The sequence below is a fragment of the Oncorhynchus tshawytscha genome, linkage group LG31, assembly GCF_018296145.1.
Source record: "Oncorhynchus tshawytscha isolate Ot180627B linkage group LG31, Otsh_v2.0, whole genome shotgun sequence".
In the NCBI taxonomy this organism is placed as follows: Eukaryota; Metazoa; Chordata; class Actinopteri; order Salmoniformes; family Salmonidae; genus Oncorhynchus; species Oncorhynchus tshawytscha.
The window spans coordinates 28,165,677-28,189,814 of NC_056459.1; the positions used below are offsets into that span (position 1 = coordinate 28,165,677).

Sequence of the window (24,138 nt, forward strand, 5' to 3'; positions counted from 1 at the left end):
CTGTAGTGGAACAGGTTGAGAGCTTCAAGTTCCTTGGTGTCCACATCACCAACAAGCCTATTCCCCCTCAGGAAACTAAAAAGATTTGGCATCAAAAGGTTCTACAGCTGCAACATCGAGCGCCTGACTGGTTGCGTCACTGCCTGGTATGGCAACTGCTCGGCCTCCCACCGCAAGGCACAACAGAAAGTAATGCGTACGGCCCAGTACATCACTAAGCTGCCTGCCATCCAGGACCTGTACACCAGTCGGTGTCAGAGGAAGCCCCTAAAAAAATTGTCAAAGACCCCAGCCACCCCAGTTATAGACTGTTCTCTCTGCTACCGCACGGCAAGTGGTACTGGAGCGCTTAGTCTAGGACCAAAAGGCTTCTCAACAGTTTTTTTTACCCCTAAGCCATAAGACTCCTGAACATCTAATCAAATGGACTATTTGCATTATACCCCCCCCCAACCCCTCTTTAAAGCTGCTGCTACTCTCTGTTTATCATATATGCATAGTCACTTTAAGTCTACATTCATGTACATACTGCCTCAATTAGTCCCGCTAACCGGTGCCCCCGCACATTGGCTACCCGGACAATCTGCATAATGTCCCCCCAACCACCACCCGCCAACCCCTCTTTTACGCTACTGCGATTCTCTGTTTATCATATTTGCATAGTCACTTTAACCATATCTACATGTACATACTACCTCAATCAGGCTGACTAACCGGTGCCTGTATATAGCCTCACTACTGTATATAGCCTCACTACTGTATATAGCCTCACTACTGTATATAGCCTCACTACTGTATATAGCCTCACTACTGTATATAGCCTCACTATTGTATATAGCCTCACTACTGTATATAGCCTCACTACTGTATATAGCCTCACTACTGTATATAGCCTCACTACTGTATATAGCCTCACTACTGTATATAGCCTCACTATTGTATATAGTCTTTTACTGTATATAGCCTCACTACTGTATATAGCCTCACTACTGTATATAACCTCACTACTGTATATAGCCTCACTACTGTATATAGCCTCACTACTGTATATAACCTCACTACTGTATATAGCCTCACTACTGTATATAGCCTCACTACTGTATATAGCCTCACTACTGTATATAACCTCACTACTGTATATAGCCTCACTACTGTATATAACCTCACTACTGTATATAGCCTCAATACTGTATATAACCTCACTACTGTATATAGCCTCACTACTGTATATAACCTCACTACTGTATATAGTCTCACTACTGTATATAGCCTCACTACTGTATATAACCTCGCTACTGTTGTTTTCACTGTCTTTTACTGTTGTTTTTATTTCTTTACTTAACTATTGTTCACCTAATACCTATTTTTTACTTTAAAATTGCACTGTTGGTTAGAGCCTGTAAGTAAGCATTTCACAGTTTTTTTTCGGCGCTTGTGACAAATAAACTTTGATTTTATCTTATTTGACATCCTCCTACGGAATTTTCTTAGATTTTGAATGCTGGAATATGCTTTTGTCAATCGTTGTTTCATGGTGAGTTATTGATAATGTGCCTGCCATGAAAGGAACATGTTTTGAGGCAGCTAGGGGCCCTTGTCCCCGGTAGAATGTAATGATCTAGAATATTTTCAGTGACTCTCGGCACAAAAGGCACTCGACGAAGAATATGGTAAATGCAGTAGCTAGGGTCATGTTTGGTCAGGAGCGCAACTTTCACTTCATTTCTGTCCTCCACAGTTTTATCCTTGGAATGTGATACAAAACGAGGCAACTGTGTGCTTTAGGACCACGCGGACGCCTCCGAGTGGTCGGGTAGGCTGTTTGAAGTGTTTATCCGACCCCCAAAAAAGTAATAATTTTGGTGGGGTAAATTGTCCCCCCACTTCTAAAACCAAAGTTGCGCCCCTGTGTTTGGTTATGGGAAGCTGAGAGAGAAATCACTGGTCGTTAGGCTACTGTTTATTTAGCTCCACTGTGGGGGAAACATTGTGACACGCACATGCCTACAATCACTCTTGCTAACACATTACGTCACAACAGAGAGAGAGAGAGAGAGAGAGAGAGAGAGAGAGAGAGAAATAAAAGTCATTTGAATTGAATTGAGAGGGAGGGCTGGAGGCATAGACAGAGAAATTCATTCAAACATCAATTAAATCCGATTCTCTCTCTCTCTCTCACTTACTTTCTTCGCCTCTTCTCCCTCTCACACACTAAGTTAATGTAGCATACGTAAAAGAAGCTGAACACAAATGAACGTGTTACAGTTCATAAGAAAATCAGTCAATTTTTTTAAAATCATTAGGCCCTAATCTATGGATTTCACATGACTGGGAATACAGATAAGCATCTGTTGGTCACAGATACCTGTGACCAAAAAAGTAGGGGTGTGGATCAGAAAACCAGTCAGTATCTGGTGTGACCACCATTTGTCTCATGCAGTGCAATACATCTCCTTCACATAGAGTTGATCAGGCTGTTGATTGTGGCTTGTGGAATGTTGTCCCACTCCTCTTCAATGGCTGTGTGAAGTTGCTGGATTTTGGCCGGAATTGCAACACGCTGTCGTACACGTCGGTCCAAAGCTTGCTCAAATGGTGACATGTCTGGTGAGTATGCAGGCCATGGAAGAACTGGGAAGTTTTCAGCTTCCAGGAGTTGTGTACAGATCCTTGCAACATGGGGCCGTGCATTATCATGCTGAAACATGAGGTGATGACGGCAGATGAATGGCACGACAATGGGCCTCAGGATCTCGTCATGGTGTCTCTGTGGATTCAAATTGCCATCGATAAAATGCAATTGTGTTTGTTGTCCGTAGCTTATGCCTACCCATACCTTAACCACACCGCCACCATGGGGCAATCTGTTTACAATGTTCATCAGCATTCCGCTCGTCCCCACAACGCTGTACATGCTGTCTGCCGTCTGCCCAGTACAGTTGAAACTGGGATTATTCCGTGAAGAGCGCACTTCTCCAGCTTGCCAGTGGCCATCAAATGTGAGCATTTGCCCACTGAAGTCGGTTACGAGGCCGAACTGCAGTCAGGCCAAGACCCTGGTAAAGATGACAAGCACGCAGATGTGCTACCTTGAGGCGGTTTCTGACAATTTGTGTAGAAATTATTTGGTTGTGTAAACCCACAGTTTCATCAGTTGTCCAGGTGGCTGGTCTAAGATGATCCCACAGGTGAAGAAGCCGGATGTGGAGGCTCTGTGCTGGCGTGGTTACACATGGTCTGCGGTTGTGAGGCCGGTTGGACATACTGCCATATTCCCTAAAATGATGTTGAAGGCGGATTATGGTAAAGAAATGAACATTACATTCTCTGGCACCAGCTCTGGTAGTCATTGCTCCAGTCAGCATGCCAATTGCATACTCCCTCAAAACAAGACATCTGTGGCATTGTGTTGTTTGACAAAATGGCACATTTAGAGTGGCCTTTTACTCTCCCCAGCACAAGGTGCACCTGTGTAATGATCATGCTATTTAATCAGCTTCTTGATATGCCACACCTGTCAGGTGGATGGATTATCTTGGCAAATGAGAAATGCTCACTAACAGGGATGTAAACACATTTGTGCACAACATTTTTGAGAAATAAGCTTTCAATGCTTATGGAACATTTCTGGGATCTTTTATTTCAGCTCATGAAACATGATACCAACACTTTGCATGTTGCTTATATATTCTTGTTCCGTATAGATTCCCTACATACTGGTCTTGACGAGAAGAAAAAAATACTGTTCAGGGAGGTTCTCTTCTGTGCTGTTCAACCTGTCCAGTAAATGTTGAGGAGTTAAGATGGAGTCTTGTTAAAGCTGCAATATGTCACTTTTTGTGCTACCCCGATCAAATTCACATAGTATTGTGAGTTATAGATCTGTCATCATCGTTAGAAGGAAGTCTATGAAGTGGTAGATCTGTTCTATTTGTGCTATTTCTATACTTCCTGTTCTTAGGGTTTGTTTTTTAATCTTTTGCTTTCGGTTTAGTACACCAACTTCAAACAGTTGAAAGTTAAATATTTTTGGTTTTTGAAAATATATTTTATTGCGGTTTAGATGTTACAATGATTCGATACACCAGTGGTCACCAACCAAGATCACTTTCTGAGTCAAATTAGAAGCCGAGATCTACTGCTCAGATTTTTTTTTAGATATGAAATGTAAGCATATGCAACATTAACCAATTAAAAACAATTCTGTAGCAATGAGGTTTGTGCAGTAAGCTATAGGCCCAATAAATTATCACTGCATGTTGGCTATAGTTGAACTGCAAATGTTGTTCTTCTCAGACCATTTTGAAATTAATTTGTTGTTTTACTTGTGAGGCACAGCTGAGTGAGCATAATAATTTGTTGTTTTACTTGTGAGGCACAGCTGAGTGAGCATAAAAATGTGTTGTTTTACTTGTGAGGCACAGCTGAGTGAGCATAATCATTAGCTTTTTTTTTTTACTGGACTGATGGCCTGCATCTGATGGTCAGTCTGAGAGGAGCGAGGAAGCATCTGATGGTCAGTCTGAGAGGAGCGAGGGAGCATCTGATGGTCAGTCTGAGAGGAGCGAGGAAGCATCTGATGGTCAGTCTGAGAGGAGCGAGGAAGCATCTGATGGTCAGTCTGAGAGGAGCGAGGAAGCATCTGATGGTCAGTCTGAGAGGAGCGAGGAAGCATCTGATGGTCAGTCTGAGAGGAGCGCATCTGATGGTCAGTCTGAGAGGAGCGAGGGAGCATCTGATGGTCAGTCTGAGAGGAGCGAGGGAGCATCTGATGGTCAGTCTGAGAGGAGCGAGGGAGCATCTGATGGTCAGTCTGAGAGGAGCGAGGGAGCATCTGATGGTCAGTCTGAGAGGAGCGAGGGAGCATCTGATGGTCAGTCTGAGAGGAGGGAGGGAGAATCTGATGGTCAGTCTGAGAGGAGCGAGGGAGCATCTGATGGTCAGTCTGAGAGGAGCGAGGGAGCATCTGATGGTCAGTCTGAGAGGAGCGTGGGAGCATCTGATGGTCAGTCTGAGAGGAGCGTGGGAGCATCTGATGGTCAGTCAGAGGAGCGAGGGAGCATCTGATGGTCAGTCTGAGAGGAGCGAGGGAGCATCTGATGGTCAGTCTGAGAGGAGCAGCATCTGATGGTCAGTCTGAGAGGAGCGAGGGAGCATCTGATGGTCAAATGGTTCTGATGGTCAGTCTGAGAGGAGCGAGGGAGCATCTGATGGTCAGTCTGCCTCCTGATGGTCAGTCTGAGAGGAGCGAGGGAGCATCTGATGGTCAGTCTGAGAGGAGCGAGGGAGCATCTGATGGTCAGTCTGAGAAAAATCTGACAGTCTGAAAACCATCTTTTCTGAAGGAACGCGAGGGAGCATCTGATGGTCAGTCTGAGAGGAGCGTGGGAGCATCTGATGGTCAGTCTGAGGAGCGTGGGAGCATCTGATGGTCAGTCAGAGGAATGGAGCATCTGATGGTCAGTCTGAGAGGAGCGAGGAATCTGATGGTCAGTCTGAGAGAGCGTGGGAGCATCTGATGGTCAGTCTGAGAGAATGTCTGATGGTCAGTCTGACTAGGAATCTGATGGTCAGTCTGAGAGGAGCGTGGGAGCAGTGTTGACACCTGAAATGGTTCAAAATGGGAACACTTTGCCTCCCCGGCACTAGGGCTGCCTACCGCCAAAAACACAAAACCATTTTTTTTTAAAAATATGAACGCAAGGCTTTATCGTTAGGTTTTATATAGACATGTTTGGAGATCGACTAGGAATGTCTTGGAGATCGACTAGGAATGTCTTGGAGATCGACTAGGAATGTCTTGGAGATCGACTAGGAATGCCTTGGAGATCGACTAGGAATGCCTTGGAGATCGACTAGGAATGTCTTGGAGATCGACTAGGAATGCCTTGGAGATCGACTGATTAGTGACCACTGCTCTACGCTATACATTGCTTGTTGTCTCACATAAACTGAAATTAAGAGAACTATTCCAATATTTGCAAACAGGAAATGGCAGAGAAAGTTCTGCATATTGCACCTTTAAAGTCCAAAAGCGGATGTCCCGTCACAGGCTTTCTTTCCTTTTCCCTTGAAAACCAGAACCTCTAGTTGTAGGGGACTCAAATACAAACACAGTGTCTGACTGTCTAAAGTGAAAAACAGTGGTAACGGCAACCAGATGGTGGGAGGAACAAGGCCTACCAGAGTCTAGTACACACACACGCACAGAAACACACACACACACACACACACACACACACACACACACACACACACACACACACACACACACACACACACACACACACACACACACACACACACACACACACACACACACACACACACACACACACACACACACACACACACACACACACACACACACACTGTGCAGGGCCTAGCGGAACCCAGCGGAGTTCAGAAAACAGTGGGCAATCAGAGCCTCATCAGACCTAGTGAACCCCTGCCAAGTCCTACTAGACCCAGAGAAGGCAAAGAGGCGTCTTTTTACTGCCCACCAAGGACAAATAAGGCACAGGCTTTACTACACAAATATATGTGTCTGTCCTGTCTCCATCTGGGATGGCCTCCATATCAAATATACAACCTGGATGTCGGTGAGGGAGAAATGAATATACTGTTTTCTTCTCTGTGTGGGTGGTTTTTGTGAATATCTCTGTTGATATTTTGTCCTACTAGTAGTTTGTCCTTATGAACCCATGTTTGGATATTTGTCCTAATTATATAAATCATGAGGTTCCTTGATCCAAGCAATAGTACTGGCTCTCTGGGAGAGGCAGTGAGATGCTACTGGTTGTCTGGGAGAGGCAGTGATATTCTACTGGCTCTCTGGGAGAGGCAGTGATATTCTACTGGCTGTCTGGGAGAGGCAGTGAGATGCTACTGGCTCTCTGGGAGAGGCAGTGATATTCTACTGGCTCTCTGGGAGAGGCAGTGATATTCTACTGGCTGTCTGGGAGAGGCAGTGAGATGCTACTGGCTCTCTGGGAGAGGCAGTGAGATGCTACTGGTTGTCTGGGAGAGGCAGTGATATTCTACTGGCTCTCTGGGAGAGGCAGTGAGATGCTACTGGTTGTCTGGGAGAGGCAGTGATATTCTACTGGCTGTCTGGGAGAGGCAGTGAGATTCTAATGGCTGTCTGGGAGAGGCAGTGATATTCTACTGGTTGTCTGGGAGAGGCAGTGATATTCTACTGGCTGTCTGGGATAGGCTACTGGCAACCTCAAACTTCAAATCAAGACAATGACAATGGATTTGGATGGATCAATATCTTGTGATGGTTATAATATTCTGGTGAAGACTGTTATAACAAAGCAGGGTACAGTGCATTCGGAAAGTATTCAGACCCCTTCACTTTTCCTATTTTTTTTATTTTACATTACAGCCTTATTCTAAAATGAATTGAATTGCTTTTTCTCCCCACGTCAATTTACACACAATACTCCATTATGACAAAGCAAAAACAGGTTTTAGACATTTCTGCTAATCTGTTAAATAATAAAAAACTGAAATATGATATTTACATAAGTTTTCAGACCCTTTACTAAGTACTTTGTTGAAGCACCTTTGGCAGCCTTGAGTCTTCTTGGGTATGACCCTACAAGCTTGGCACACCAGTATTTGGGGAATTTCTCCCATTCTTCTCTACAGATCCTCTCAAGCTCTATCAGGTTGGATGGGGAGCATTGCTGCACAGCTATTTTCAGGTCTCTCCAGAGATGTTCAATCGGGTTCAAGTCCGGGCTCTGGCTGGGGCACTCAAGCACATTCAGAGACTTGTCCCGAAGCCACTCCTGTGTGGTCTTGACTGTGTGCTTAGGGTCACTGTCCTGTTGGAAGGTGAACCTTCGCCCCAGTCTGAGGTCCTAAGCGGGTTTTCATCAAGGATCTCTCTGTACTTTGTTCTGTTCATCTTTGCGTTGATCCTGACTAGTCGGCCAGTCCCTGCCGCTGAAAAACATCCCCACAGCATGATGCTGCAACCCCCATGGTACACTGTAGGGACGGTATTGACCAGGTGATGAGCGGTGCCTGGTTTCCTCCAGACGTTTGGTATTCAGGCCAAAGAGTTCATTCTTGGTTTCATCAGGCCAGAGAATTTTGTTTCTCATGGTATGAGTGTCCTTTAGGTGCCTTTTGGCAAACTCCAAGCGGGCTGTCACGTGCATTATACTGAGGAATGGCTTCCGTCTGGCCACTCTACCATAAAGGCCTGATTGGTGGAGTGCTGCAGAGATGGTTGTCCTTATAGAAGGTTCTCCCATCTCCACAGAGGAACTCTAGAGCTCTGTCAGAGTGACCATTGGGTTCTTGGTCACCTCCCTGACCAAGGCCCTTCTCCCCTGATTGCTCAGTTTGGCTGGGCGACCAGCTCTAGGAAGAGTCTTGGTGGTTCAAAACTTCTCTCATTTCAGAATGATGGAGGCCACTGTGTTCTGGGGACCTTCAATGTGTTGGTACCCTTTTCCAGATCTGTACCTCGACACAATCCTGTCTTGGAGTGCTACGGACAATTCCTCAGGGCTTGGTTTTTGTTAGGTACTGTCAACTGTGGGACCTTATATTGACAGGTGTGTGCCTTTCCAAATCATGTCCAATCAATTGAATTTACCACAGGTGGACTCCAATCAAGTTGTAGAAACATCTCAAGGATGATCAATGGAAACAGGATGCACCTGAGCTCAATTTCGAGTCTCATAGCAAAGGGTCTGAATACTTATGTAAACAAGTTTCCAAATATGTATAAAAAAATGTTTTCCTTTGTCATTATGGGGTATTGTGTGTAGATTGATGAGCACATTTGTTTTATTTAATTAATTTTAGAAAAGGCTGTAACCTAACAGAATGTGGAAAAAGTTAAGGGGTCTGAATACTTTCTGAATGCACTGTTTTTGGGAGGCTGTTGAGTTGAATAGAGTGGGATAACTCTATCTGACCTCGCTATCTGTAAGACATCAGGGAAGAGCATCATTACCTTGCTTACATCTACAGTTTTATAATACACATGCTAACCATTGTAATCAAAGTGCTGAACTTTGAACTCTATCTGTCGACAATGAAAGATACACGGAGCGTTGGCTTCTTTCTTTAATCTAATTTATCTCTCTGTTTTCCTAGAAGATAGGTACATTTTCACTGTTGGGGAATGTAATGTTCTCTCTGGCTCAATCATCATCAAAATATCCCTATTTCCAACAATCCACTTTCTCTCTCGATCCCCTCCTTCAGCACATAAGGTTCCTCTGAGAACTCTTGCCCGATAAATAACCTTTGAGTTAAGTGTGGGGTTCTAAATGTGGCATCTAAGGTTCTTCAGAATTTTAAAAGGTTCTTGAAATGTGTTTCAAAGCACACAGCAAATTTGCCAGTATTAACTAGTGTTGATTTTTCAGTGTAACATGTCTGGTGTTAAATTCAAGAGTTAAATTAACACTGCAAAGAGTTCAGTTAAATTAACACTCAGTGGTGTAAAATAACCCCAGTGTTGGTGTTAATAACCACAGTTAAACCAAAACCACACCCATCATTAAAACATTTCCCAGCATGCTCTATTGGAGGTTGATCTTTAGAAATGTTTGTTTCAATATTTTTGAATTGATCTTATGCTACTCGATATAACATATATTGTTCTAAACTATTCCAGTCGGTTACTTGGACTTATTGCACTTGTTACTGAAATGGTTGTTCCAGTTTAGATGTTTAAGTTGGTCTCATTTCTTAGTCTTCCCAACCCTAGCAATGATTCTTAATGCAGGTTGAGGGTGAATAATAATTCAAGTTGCTAGATATCCCCACTCTCGCTGGATTCCCATAGGAATTACACATCACTTTGCAAGCCAGCATAATGTGACTTGGAGTCCTGATGTGGCCTGTAAACCCATGAGTTTCAGGCCACTGTATGAGAGTAAAACTAGGCCCTCAGAAGAAATCCTTATAAAATATACATTATATTGTCTAAAATAATTTATTTTAATAACAACACTTAGGATCTCACTTGGTGAAGACCACAAGACTAAACATTTATTAATTCAACTGGTAAGTTTAAAATTCACTCAAAAAGGCACTGTGGGAAATATATAAATATGGCTTAAAACCCTACAGCGGGGATATCTAATTCCGGTCCAGGAGTTCCAAAACATTTCTGGTTTAGGATTTTTGTATGATTCTTCAGAGACCTTAAAATGGTTCAGCCTTGGCATCGCTCTTAAGAACCTCCTCTGAGTTGTTTTCCCATCCTCCTTCTCTTTGGCCTCCTCTCCCATCTCATCTCTTCTCTCTCCTATATTTCTGAACCAGAGCTTCTGTAAGCCACATCTAAGCATTCATATGCATTCAATCTTGGCTGTGGCTTCTGCAGGCAGAGGCTGCTATGCAGGCTTAAGCTAGTGGGTAATCAGTGAAAACCTTTCCTCCTGCTTCCCGCATTCCTTAACCACTGGGTGACGTACTACATACACACACACACACGCACGCACACGCGCACGCACGCACACACACACACACACACACGCACACGCACACACTCACCGAGGTACTGTCCCTTGCCCTCTCGGAAGGGAGGTCCCACAGGGCCCTTCATCATGGGCTGCATGTACTTCATCTGGGGCATGGGGGGGTAGCCTCCTCCAAGGACACGGCCCCCCAGCAGCAGCAGCACACAGACAGGAGCCAACAGCATGGTCATCTGTTTAGCTGCTAGCAACTGGAATGGAGAGAATGAGATAGGGAGAGGTTGAGATATTCATGATTGTTTGGTCATTGGACTGTGTGAGAGAGAGAGAGAGAGAGAGAGAGGGAGAGGAGAGAAGAGAGGTGAAGAGATACACAGAGAGAGAGAGGGAGAGGAGGGGTGGGGGGAGAGAGAGAGAGAGAGAGAGAGGAAAGAGGTGGAGAGAGAGAGGGGAGAGAGAGAGAGAGAGGAGAGAGAGAGAGAGAGAGGAGAGAGAGAGAGAGAGAGAGAGAGAGAGAGAGAGAGAGAGAGAGAGAGAGAGAGAGAGGAGAGAGAGAGAGAGAGAGAGAGAGAGAGAGAGAGAGAGAGAGAGAGAGAGAGAGAGAGAGAGAGAGAGAGAAGAGAGATTCTCAAAATGAGAGAGAGAGAACATATCTGGGGTTAGAACTCTGAGGAGAGTCTTTAGATTAGAACTCATGAGAGAAGAGAGAGAGAGCAGTGGTAGCACAGGGGTTGGTACTTGGCTGGCTGAATATGTTTACATTTGATCATGTGTGAAGAGGCTTCATGCCCTTGACATCACAAGAGCTTAGATTTGGGTCATTCCAGAGAACAAAACCGTATTCTCAAAATGACAAATGATACTCAATACTCAGATGATGCAGAACATATCTGGTTATCATTAGAACTCTAGTGCCAGTGAGTCAGTCTGGTTAACATTAGAACTCTAGTGCCAGTGAGTCAGTTTGGTTATCATTAGAACTCTAGTGCCAGTGAGTCAGTCTGGTTAACATTAGTCTGGTTAATATTAGAACTCTAGTGCCAGTGAGTCAGTCTGGTTAACATTAGCCAGTGAGTCAGTTTGGTTAACATTAGAACTCTAGTGCCAGTGAGTCAGTCTGGTTAACATTAGAACTCTACCGCCAGTGAGTCAGTCTGGTTAACATTAGAACTCTAGTGCCAGTGAGTCAGTCTGGTTAACATTAGAACTCTAGTGCCAGTGAGTCAGTCTGGTAAACATTAGAACTCTAGTGCCAGTGAGTCAGTCTGGTTAACATTAGAACTCTAGTGCCAGTGAGTCAGTCTGGTTAACATTAGAAATCTAGTGCCAGTGAGTCAGTCTGGTTAACATTAGAACTCTACCGCCAGTGAGCAAAACTAAAGAGCCCAAGTTGAGAGCCAAGAGGTCAGCCAGGGATGTTATTCAACCCTTCCAGCTGCAACATCCATGGATTATCCATGGATTAGTGTGTGTGTGTGTGTGTGTGTGTGTGTGTGTGTGTGTGTGTGTGTGTGTGTGTGTGTGTGTGTGTGTGTGTGTGTGTGTGTGTGTGTGTGTCGTATGTGTGCTTACTATATGTGTGTTTCTGAATGTGTATTCATGCTAATTCGTGCCTGTGTGTGTGTCTGTGTGTGTTATTGGACCCACCCAGGTGCTATAGTGGCCGTGCCAGGGCTGGGTCTGGGTTAACGTGTTTTTGGCTGGCTATTTGTTTGACCTGTCATAGCTCGTGACAGCTGGACCTGTTTGCTTTAATTTCCAGAAGGACGGAATGATCGCTTCATCCTCATGTTACCACCACCAAATATTTACACAACACGGATCAAGTCCAAGAGGGGAAACCACCACTAGAAGAAGCTGTGTGTGAGTGTGTTTATGCTCTTGTCTACATGTGTGTGTACGTATGTGAACCGTAAAGTGGATACATCCAAGAGTGTGTAAATGGGACAGTTTCCTCTCCTCCCTGTCCCTCTGTATTCCTCTGCTGGTATTCAGAAGCTCTCTAATGATTAGAAAGGACGTAGGTTGAAATCCCAAACCTCTCCGTGAAATGCCTGAACGTTCCCACACCTCCATAAAGCAGGAAGCAGAGAGCCAGGGACTACACCTCCATAAAGCAGGAAGCAGAGAGACAGGGACTACACCTCCATAATGTAGGAAGCAGAGAGACAGGTACTACACCTCCATGAAGCAGGAAGCAGAGAGACAGGGACTACACCTCCACAAACCAGGAAGCAGAGAGACAGGGACTACACCTCCATAAACCAGGAAGCAGAGAGACAGGATTAACATCTCCACAAGCAGGAAGTAGAGAGACAGGGACTACACCTCCATAAAGCAGGAAGTAGAGAGACAGGGACTACACCTCCATAAAGTAGGAAGCAGAGAGACAGGGACTACACCTCCATAAAGCAGGAAGCAGAGAGACAGGGACTACACCTCCACAAGCAGGAAGCAGAGAGACAGGGACTACACCTCCACAAGCAGGAAGCAGAGAGACAGGGACTACACCTCCATAAAGCAGGAAGCAGAGAGACAGGGATTACACCTCCATAAAGCAGGAAGCAGAGAGACAGGGATTACACCTCCATAACCCAGGAAGCAGAGAGACAGGGACTACACTTCCCTAAAGCAGGAAGCAGAGAGACAGGGACTACACCTCCATAAAGCAGGAAGCAGAGAGACAGGGACTACACCTCCACAAGCAGGAAGCAGAGAGACAGGGACTACACCTCCATAAAGCAGGAAGCAGAGAGACAGGGACTACACCTCCATAAAGCAGGAAGCAGAGAGACAGGGACTACACCTCCACAAGCAGGAAGCAGAGAGACAGGGACTACACCTCCACAAGCAGGAAGCAGAGAGACAGGGACTACACCTCCATAAAGCAGGAAGCAGAGAGACAGGGACTACACCTCCATAAACCAGGAAGCAGAGAGACAGGGATTACACCTCCATAAAGCAGGAAGCAGAGAGACAGGGACTACACCTCCACAAGCAGGAAGCAGAGAGACAGGGACTACACCTCCATAAAGTAGGAAGCAGAGAGACAGGGACTACACCTCCACAAGCAGGAAGCAGAGAGACAGGGATTACACCTCCATAAACCAGGAAGCAGAGAGACAGGGACTACACCTCCATAAACCAGGAAGCAGATAGACAGGGACTACACCTCCATAAAGTAGGAAGCAGAGAGACAGGGATTACACCTCCATAAACCAGGAAGCAGAGAGACAGGGACTACACCTCCATAAAGTAGGAAGCAGAGAGACAGGGATTACACCTCCATAAACCAGGAAGCAGAGAGACAGGGACTACACCTCCATAAACCAGGAAGCAGAGAGACAGGGACTACACTTCCCTGAGGGGGGGAATTTCCTTCGCTCATCATGCTCTAACGACTCCTTGTTGTGGGCCGGGTGCCTGTTATCTGACTTCGGTCATCAGTCGAACGGTGTTTCCTCCAACACATTGGTAGAACTGACGTCCGGGTTAAGCGAGCAGTGTGTTAAGAAACAGCGCGACATGGCAAGTCATGTTTCAGAGGACGCATGTCTCGACCTTCGCCCCTCCCGAGCCCTTTGGGGACTTGAGACAAGGTCATAATAACTACCAAATGGATATCATGAAAATGGGGTAGAACTACACCACAAAATGAAGAGAAAGAACTGCTAAACTCATGGAGCGAGGAACCTGGAGAGGCCTCCGCCCAGTCAGGTTAACCCACACTGCAGGGCTCCTTTCTGAGCCACAAACTCCCCCTAGTCTCTTGTATTCCACCAGCTCGTCTTCACCCTCTCCCTCTCCTTCCTTCCATATCCTCCCTCTGGCTAGCCTCCACTCTTTCATGTCACGTCCTCTTCTCCATCTTTACAGTTCACTCTGGCACATTCTGAGGGATGGATGATGACCTCACGTTGGTGTGATCATTAGTAGTCGGACTTGTGTTACTGTACCCTATAGTGTTTTTATTAACATTATTTCTGGAGGACTATAGCTTTGTCTTGGACTTAGTAGTAGTAGGAGCCCACAATGCCACATACGTCAAGTTGTCCTCGTTAAGCCTTTTGACGCTAAACTGTTTTGATCGAGTTTGGCCAAAGCTGCTCATTTTTTTCAAGAGAACTGTTTACCAACTTAAAATCATATATATTTGAACAGATTCGTTGTAATTCGGTAGAACTTTGTATTTTGATCATTATGGTTTCTTAGACCAAGCGTTTAGGTTCCAAACACCAGGTTCCATAAAGTGGGTTCTGAGCACTGGGTTCTAAGGAGGTGTGGGTGCTAAGTACTTCAAAAGGTGTTGGCTCCATTCTATCTGGCTCTGTGTAGTAGCTCAGCTCTTTCCCTGTGGTTGTTTTGTGCCAGTGAGCACATAGTTTGCCGATATTTTACGGTCGTGTTAGGCTGTGTTTCTGAAAGCCTTCTGCAAGCTTCTCGTAATTAGTCACGTCTGGTGTGTGTGTGTGTGTGTGTGTATGCATGTGTGTTTGTGTGTGTGTGTGTGTTTGTGTGTAATCTGTGTCAGCACTCACCGAAAAATACTGACTTCCTCTCTCTACTCATACTCTACAGAGCTGGAGCCCAATCCAGGAAAAACATGATCACGCGACTGAGAGCGAGAGAGAAAGAGTACTTTGCTGGCTGAAGGTGTGTGGTTTTGTGGTGGGGGTAATTTAGACGAGTGTTTCAGTGCCCAGAGTCCTGTAGGCGTCTGAACATTCACACACACACATGTACAGGTCTGCTTCTCCACAACTTCCTCACAATCTGTTTATCAAATGTTTTTCTTGAAAAGCTCTGCAGACACTGTTAAATAGTCCTGTCTGGCTGGCCACACCAGCCTGCTGGCCACACCAGCCTGTTGCCCACACCAGCCTGCTGGCCACACCAGCCTGTTGCCCACACCAGCCTGCTGGCCACACCAGCCTGTTGCCCACACCAGCCTGCTGCCCACACCAGCCTGCTGCCCACACCAGCCTGTTGCCCACACCAGCCTGCTGCCCACACCAGCCTGCTGGCCACACCAGCCTGCTGCCCACACCAGCCTGCTACCGGCTTGGACACACACACACTTGGACATAAAACACACCAAAACACACACACACACACATATACATATATAAACATGTTGATGCATACATTTTGACCTTTTATCCCACAATTGGCCATTGATGAAAGAAATGTAAAATACACATGACACAGAACAAAGACCGAAGGTATTCTTAACGCTTAAAGGTGAGTAGCATCCAAAACGGTAAAACGCCTCTGGCATAGAGCAATGACATTTTATCTAAAACAGATATCCTAAATAAAGAAATAACACACACACAAGACCTTACAGTAATATCTACCAAAATACAAAACAGGACAGAAAATGGTTTTTAGAAGAGAAGGAAATTAGAGAGAATTCTTTTGAAGTCCATGTGAGACCGCAAACCTTGTGGTATTCTGCTATTCTCACATGACACATGACACACACACACACACCCACACACACACACACACACACACACACACACACACACACACACACTAATCCCCCTGAACCACACCTGGGTAACAACACACTAGCTCTCATATGGAACGATGTACCAAGGCACACACACACACACACACACACACACACACACACACACACACACACACACACACACACACACACACACACACACACACACACACACACACACACAGCTCACCAGTTACGTTTGACGCCGGTCTCACGTGTTGAATGTCATTTAACATTGAAACGGAGCAGAAACAGAGAGGGAGTTAATAAGAGGAAGACTCCACACTCTCCAAACCATAGCTGACTGTAGCAGCTCAAGTGGCAAAGCAAGACACAGACCAGACAACAGGGACTCTCAGGGACAAGTAGACACGTCCCAAACCACTCCAGACCATCAGCTAATGTCATCATCAGAGAAGGGAACGCTGCTCTTTCACATGTGTGACATCGTGACTGTCTGGGTTAGAAACCCCGGTTGTCTGTCTTAGCAAAGACTAAGGGAGAGTGCTATGAGGGGCTACAACACGTTGTCCGTTCTCAGGCAAGGTCACTCATCATGTACTGTCACATAACTGGATTGGACCTTTGTCCTGCATCTTTACCAACATTGACATCAAATCAAATGTTATTTGTCACATGCTTCATTGACAACAGGTGTAGAATAACAGTGAAATGCTTACTGACAGGGTACCAGTACTGAGTCGATGTACAGGGGTATCAGTACTGAGTCGATGTGCAGGGGTACCAGTACTGAGTCGATATGCAGGGGTACCAGTACTGAGTCGATATGCAGGGGTACCAGTACTGAGTCGATGTGCAGGGGTACCAGTACTGAGTCGATGTGCAGGTGTACCAGTACTGAGTCGATATGCAGGGTACCAGTACTGAGTCGATATGCAGGGGTACCAGTACTGAGTCGATGTGCAGGGGTACCAGTACTGAGTCGATATGCAGGGGTACCAGTACTGAGTCGATGTGCAGGGTACTGTCGACCAGTACTGAGTCGATGTGCAGGGGTACCAGTACTGAGTCGATGTGCAGGGGTGCCAGTACTGAGTCGATGTGCAGGGGTACCAGTACTGAGTCGATGTGCAGGGGTACCAGTACTGAGTCGATGTGCAGGGGGTACCAGTACTGAGTCGATATGCAGGGGTACCAGTACTGAGTTGATATGCTGGGTACCAGTACTGAGTCGATGTGCGGGGGTACCAGTACTGAGTCGATATGCAGGGGTACCAGTACTGAGTTGATATGCTGGGTACCAGTACTGAGTCGATGTACAGGGGTACCAGTACTGAGTCGATGTGCAGGGGTACCAGTACTGAGTCGATGTGCAGGGGTACCAGTACTGAGTCGATGTACAGGGTTACCAGTACTGAGTCGATATGCAGGGGTACCAGTACTGAGTCGATGATGGCAGCATTCGTGTGAAACTGAAGGCACGAACCACTGCTTTTAATCAGGGCAAGGTGTCTGGTAACATGACTGAATACAAACAGTGCAGCTATTCCCTCCGCAAGGCTATCAAACAAGCTAAGCGCCAGTACAGAGACAAAGTAGAATCTCAATTCAACGGCTCAGACACAAGAGGTATGTGGCAGGGTCTACAGTCAATCACGGACTACAGGAAGAAACCCAGCCCAGTCACGGACCAGGATGTCTTGCTCCCAGGCAGACTAAATAACTTTTTTGCCCGCTTTGAGGACAATACAGTGCCACTGACACGGCCTGCAACGGAAACATGCGGTCTCTCCTTCACTGCAGCCGAAGTGAGTAAGACATTTAAACGTGTTAACCCTCGCAAGGCTGCAGGCCCAGACGGCATCCCCAGCCGCGCCCTCAGAGCATGCGCAGACCAGCTGGCCGGTGTGTTTACGGACATATTCAATCAATCCCTATACCAGTCTGCTGTTCCCACATGCTTCAAGAGGGCCACCATTGTTCCTGTTCCCAAGAAAGCTAAGGTAACTGAGCTAAACGACTACCGCCCCGTAGCACTCACATCCGTCATCATGAAGTGCTTTGAGAGACTAGTCAAGGACCATATCACCTCCACCCTACCTGACACCCTTGACCCACTCCAATTTGCTTACCGCCCAAATAGGTCCACAGACGATGCAATCTCAACCACACTGCACACTGCCCTAACCCATCTGGACAAGAGGAATACCTATGTGAGAATGCTGTTCATCGACTACAGCTCGGCATTTAACACCATAGTACCCTCCAAGCTCGTCATCAAGCTCGAGACCCTGGGTCTCGACCCCGCCCTGTGCAACTGGGTACTGGACTTCCTGACGGGCCGCCCCCAGGTGGTGAGGGTAGGCAACAACATCTCCTCCCCGCTGATCCTCAACACTGGGGCCCCACAAGGGTGCGTTCTGAGCCCTCTCCTGTACTCCCTGTTCACCCACGACTGCGTGGCCATGCACGCCTCCAACTCAATCATCAAGTTTGCGGACGACACAACAGTGGTAGGCTTGATTACCAACAACGACGAGACGGCCTACAGGGAGGAGGTGAGGGCCCTCGGAGTGTGGTGTCAGGAAAATAACCTCACACTCAACGTCAACAAAACTAAGGAGATGATTGTGGACTTCAGGAAACAGCAGAGGGAACACCCCCCCATCCACATCGATGGAACAGTAGTGGAGAGTGTAGCAAGTTTTAAGTTCCTCGGCATACACATCACAGACAAACTGAATTGGTCCACTCACACAGACAGCATCGTGAGGAAGGCGCAGCAGCGCCTCTTCAACCTCAGGAGGCTGAAGAAATTCGGCTTGTCACCAAAAGCACTCACAAACTTCTACAGATGCACAATCGAGAGCATCCTGGCGGGCTGTATCACCGCCTGGTATGGCAACTGCACCACCCTCAACCGTAAGGCTCTCCAGAGGGTAGTGAGGTCTGCACAACGCATCACCGGGGGCAAACTACCTGCCCTCCAGGACACCTACACCACCCGATGCTACAGGAAGGCCATAAAGATCATCAAGGACATCAACCACCCGAGCCACTGCCTGTTCACCCCGCTGCCATCCAGAAGGCGAGGTCAGTACAGGTGCATCAAAGCTGGGACCGAGAGACTGAAAAACAGCTTCTATCTCAAGGCCATCAGACTGTTAAACAGCCACCACTAACATTGAGTGGCTACTGCCAACACACTGTCAATGACACTGACTCTACTCCAGCCACTTTAATCATGGGAATTGATGGGAAATGATGTAAATATATCACTAGCCACTTTAAACAATGCTACCTTATATAATGTTACTTACCCTACATTGTTCATCTCATATGCATACGTTGATACTGTACTCTATATCATCGACTGCATCCTTATGTAATACATGTATCACTAGCCACTTTAACTATGCCACTTGGTTTACATACTTATCTCATATGTATATACTGTACTCGATATCATCTACTGTATCTTGCCTATGCTGCTCTGTACCATCACTCATTCATATATCCTTATGTACATATTCTTTATCCCCTTACACTGTGTATGACAGTAGTTTTTTTTGAATTGTTAGTTAGATTACTTGCTCGTTATTACTGCATTGTCGGAACTAGAAGCACAAGCATTTCGCTACACTCGCATTAACATCTGCTAACCATGTGTATGTGACAAATAAAATTTTATTTGATTTTATTTTATTTGATTTGATTTGATTTGATGTGCAGGGGTACCAGTACTGAGTCGATATGCAGGGGTACCAGTACTGAGTCGATATGCAGGGGTACCAGTACTGAGTCGATATGCAGGGGTACCAGTACTGAGTCGATGTGCAGGGGTACCAGTACTGAGTCGATGTGCAGGGTTACCAGTACTGAGTCGATATGCAGGGGTACCAGTACTGAGTCGATGTGCAGGGGTACCAGTACTGAGTCGATATGCAGGGGTACCAGTACTGAGTCGATATGCAGGGGTACCAGTACTGAGTCGATATGCAGGGGTACCAGTACTGAGTCGATGTGCAGGGGTACCAGTACTGAGTCGATGTGCAGGGGTACCAGTACTGAGTCGATGTACAGGGGTACCAGTACTGAGTCGATGTGCAGGGGTACCAGTACTGAGTCGATATGCAGGGGTACCAGTACTGAGTTGATATGCTGGGTACCAGTACTGAGTCGATGTACAGGGGTACCAGTACTGAGTCGATGTGCAGGGGTTCCAGTACTGAGTCGATGTGCAGGGGTACCAGTACTGAGTCGATGTACAGGGTTACCAGTACTGAGTCGATGTGCAGGGGTACCAGTACTGAGTCAATGTGCAGGGGTACCAGTACTGAGTCGATATGCAGGGGTACCAGTACTGAGTCGATATGCAGGGGTACCAGTACTGAGTCGATATGCGGGGGTACCAGTACTGAGTCGATATGCAGGGGTACCAGTACTGAGTCGTTGTGCAGGGGTACCAGTACTGAGTCGATGTGCAGGGGTACCAGTACTGAGTCGATGTACAGGGGTACCAGTACTGAGTCGATGTACAGGGGTACCAGTACTGAGTCGATGTACAGGGGTACCAGTACTGAGTCGATGTACAGGGGTAAGAGGTTATGGAGGTAGATACAGTATGTACATGTAGGTAGAGATAAAGTGACTAGGTAACAGGATAGACAATTAACAGTACCAGCATGTAATGAGTCAAAAGAGTTAGTGCAAAAAGGGCAAATGCAGTCCAGGTAACTGTTGGTTACTGTCTGAAGAACCAGTCTGAAGAATCATATTTACATGAATTCAAAGCAGTCACTCCCACTCTGAACATCTGACTCTAAGAAGTTGTATTCTAATTTGTGTCTGTAGTTTTGTGATTGTACGGACATCACTTGTAAAATATGGCAATTTTCTGAAAGGTTTACATTTTTGGAGGTTTTCCTCTGACAGCAATGCCCCAACCACAACTTACTAGAATAGCTGGTGGACACTACCACTCTTCAACCAATACCACATCACAAGGCTGGAGATCATGACCAATACCACATCACAAGGCTGGAGATCATGACCAATACCACATCACAAGGCTGGAGATCATGACCAATACCACATCACAAGTCTGGAGATCATGACCAATACCACATCACAAGTCTGGAGATCATGACCAATACCACATCACAAGTCTGGAGATCATGACCAATACCACATCACAAGTCTGTGAGATCATGACCAATACCACATCACAAGTCTGGAGATCATGACCAATACCACATCACAAGGCTGGAGATCATGACCAATACCACATCACAAGGCTGGAGATCATGACCAATACCACATCACAAGGCTGGAGATCATGACCAATACCACATCACAAGGCTGGAGATCATGACCAATACCACATCACAAGGCTGGAGATCATGACCAATACCACATCACAAGGCTGGAGATCATGACCAAACCTCAACCTCAACCACATATCACCATACAACAATCCAACACTGGAGATTCCAACCGTACTTCAACAACAACGACATTACAGCATAACTGTCCACTACTGGTAAACATCGATCAAGAGCATAACTATGTTCACTTACATACCACAACCACATGGCAAAGCAATCCTCAATGTCTCACCTTAGCAACAAGGTCCACCTTACTTCCATAAGGCCCTAGTGAATTCACTTTTGCTTAGCTCACTACATTAAGAAAGCACTTTACCTAAGTACCCTGCTTCCCCATTGAAACACCTGGAGCCTGGTCTCACTTGAAATCAGAGGACAGGCTCATTGTAATGGTTGGAACTGAAATAACGGAACATTCCGTTTTATTCCATTGTCACCATTACTATGAGCCATCCTCCCTTCACCAGCCACCACTGTTACAATCTGACCGCTGACTCTTAACCCAAGATAACAATGTGATGCGGACAGCTGAGCAGCGCTCCACTATGTCACTTTCTCAACCAATTAATGATAGTATAACCAAATATCAGTCCAGTCAAGGGAGTGGAAAAGCAAACGCACAGCTCACAAGGGACAACACTGAGTGACTGTGTTAGGGGCTTTACCAGCTGCACGTTTACAATGCAGGCGAGTCGACAAGTGTAAAGTCATGTGTCCACAGTGGGGGAAAAAATATACACTTGTAAACACCATACAAACACACTACACACACTCAAATGAAACTAATTAAAAAAACACACGGTCAACCTCACACACTGTGCTTAGTGAGCCTGGGGGTGTGTGTAGGAGAGGAAAATGAGCGTGTGGGCTTTAATTTGGAGTTTCATTTCTTCGCTTTGAGGTAATTCCTCTCTTAGCCTGAGTGTCAGTCAGGTTTAACCCCCTTCTGGTGTCAACAGACCACATGTTACTCAGCTTCCGGTGTCAGCAGACATGTTAATCAGCTTCCAGTGTCAGCAGACCACATGTTACTCAGCTTCCGGTGTCAACAGACAACATGTTACTCAGCTTCCCGTGTCAACAGACAACATGTTACTCAGCTTCCCGTGTCAACAGACAACATGTTACTCAGCTTCCGGTGTCAACAGACAACATGTTACTCAGCTTCCGGTGTCAACAGACAACATGTTACTCAGCTTCCCGTGTCAACAGACAACATGTTACTCAGCTTCCGGTGTCAACAGACAACATGTTACTCAGCTTCCGGTGTCAACAGACAACATGTTACTCAGCTTCCGGTGTCAACAGACATGTTACTCAGCTTCCGGCGTCAACAGACAACATGTTACTCAGCTTCCGGTGTCAACAGACAACATGTTACTCAGCTTCCGGTGTCAACAGACAACATGTTACTCAGCTTCCAGTGTCAACAGACAACATGTTACTCAGCTTCCAATGTCAACAGACAACATGTTACTCAGCTTCCAGTGTCAACAGACAACATGTTACTCAGCTTCCAATGTCAACAGACAACATGTTACTCAGCTTCCGGTGTCAACAGACAACATGTTACTCAGCTTCCGGTGTCAACAGACATGTTACTCAGCTTCCTGGAGTACGTCAACAGACAACATGTTACTCAGCTTCCGGTGTCAACAGACAACATGTTACTCAGCTTCCGGTGTCAACAAACAACATGTTACTCAGCTTCCGGTGTCAACAGACAACATGTTACTCAGCTTCCAGTGTCAACAGACAACATGTTACTCAGCTTCCAATGTCAACAGACAACATGTTACTCAGCTTCCGGTGTCAACAGACATGTTACTCAGGCTGGAGTCCGTAAAGTCAACAGGCAACATGTTACTCAGCTTCCGGTGTCAACAGACAACATGTTACTCAGGCTGGTGTCAACAGACATGTTACTCAGGCTGGAGTCAGTGTCAACAGGCTGGAACATGTTACTCAGACTGGACATGTGTCAGCAGGCTGGGCTGGAGTACAGTAAAGTCTACAGGCTGGAGTACAGTAAAGTCTACAGGCTGGAGTACAGTAAAAAGTCCTGGAGTAGGCTGGCTGGAGTACAGTAAAGTCCTGCAGGCTGGAGTACAGTAAAGACCTGGAGGCTGGAGTAAAGTCAGGCTGGAGTAAAGTCTACAGGCTGGAGTACAGTAAAGTCTACAGGCTGGAGTACAGTAAAGTCCTGCAGGCTGGAGTACAGTAAAGTCCTGCAGGCTGGAGTACAGTAAAGTCCTGGAGGCTGGAGTACAGTAAAGTCTACAGGCTGGAGTACAGTAAAGTCCTGGAGGCTGGAGTACAGTAAAGTCCTGGAGGCTGGAGTACAGTAAAGTCCTGGAGGCTGGAGTACAGTAAAGTCTACAGGCTGGAGTACAGTAAAGTCCTGCAGGCTGGAGTACAGTAAAGTCTACAGGCTGGAGTACAGTAAAGTCTACAGGCTGGAGTACAGTAAAGTCCTGCAGGCTGGAGTACAGTAAAGTCCTTCCTGCAGGCTGGAGTACAGTAAAGTCCTACAGGCTGGAGTACAGTAAAGTCTACAGGCTGGAGTACAGTAAAGTCTGCAGGCTGGAGTACAGTAAAGTCTACAGGCTGGAGTACAGTAAAGTCTACAGGCTGGAGTACAGTAAAGTCCTTCCTGCAGGCTGGAGTACAGTAAAGTCTACAGGCTGGAGTACAGTAAAGTCCTTCCTGCAGGCTGGAGTACAGTAAAGTCTACAGGCTGGAGTACAGTAAAGTCTACAGGCTGGAGTACAGTAAAGTCCTTCCTGCAGGCTGGAGTACAGTAAAGTCTGCAGGCTGG

The 24,138-nt window shown here is 46.2% G+C and overlaps 1 protein-coding gene across 2 annotated transcripts in view; it reads right to left on the reverse strand.

The window, feature by feature from the left end:
* Window positions 1–24,138, reverse strand: part of LOC112229434 (collagen alpha-2(VIII) chain) — a 125,145-nt gene that overhangs the window by 7,643 nt on the left and 93,364 nt on the right. For both annotated transcript variants that reach the window (XM_042310156.1, XM_042310157.1), the window contains exon 2: window positions 10,534–10,708. In XM_042310156.1, coding sequence (XP_042166090.1) covers window positions 10,534–10,690 — 157 coding nt within the window. In that variant the 5' untranslated portion in view covers window positions 10,691–10,708. The remainder of the gene's footprint in view (window positions 1–10,533; window positions 10,709–24,138) is intronic.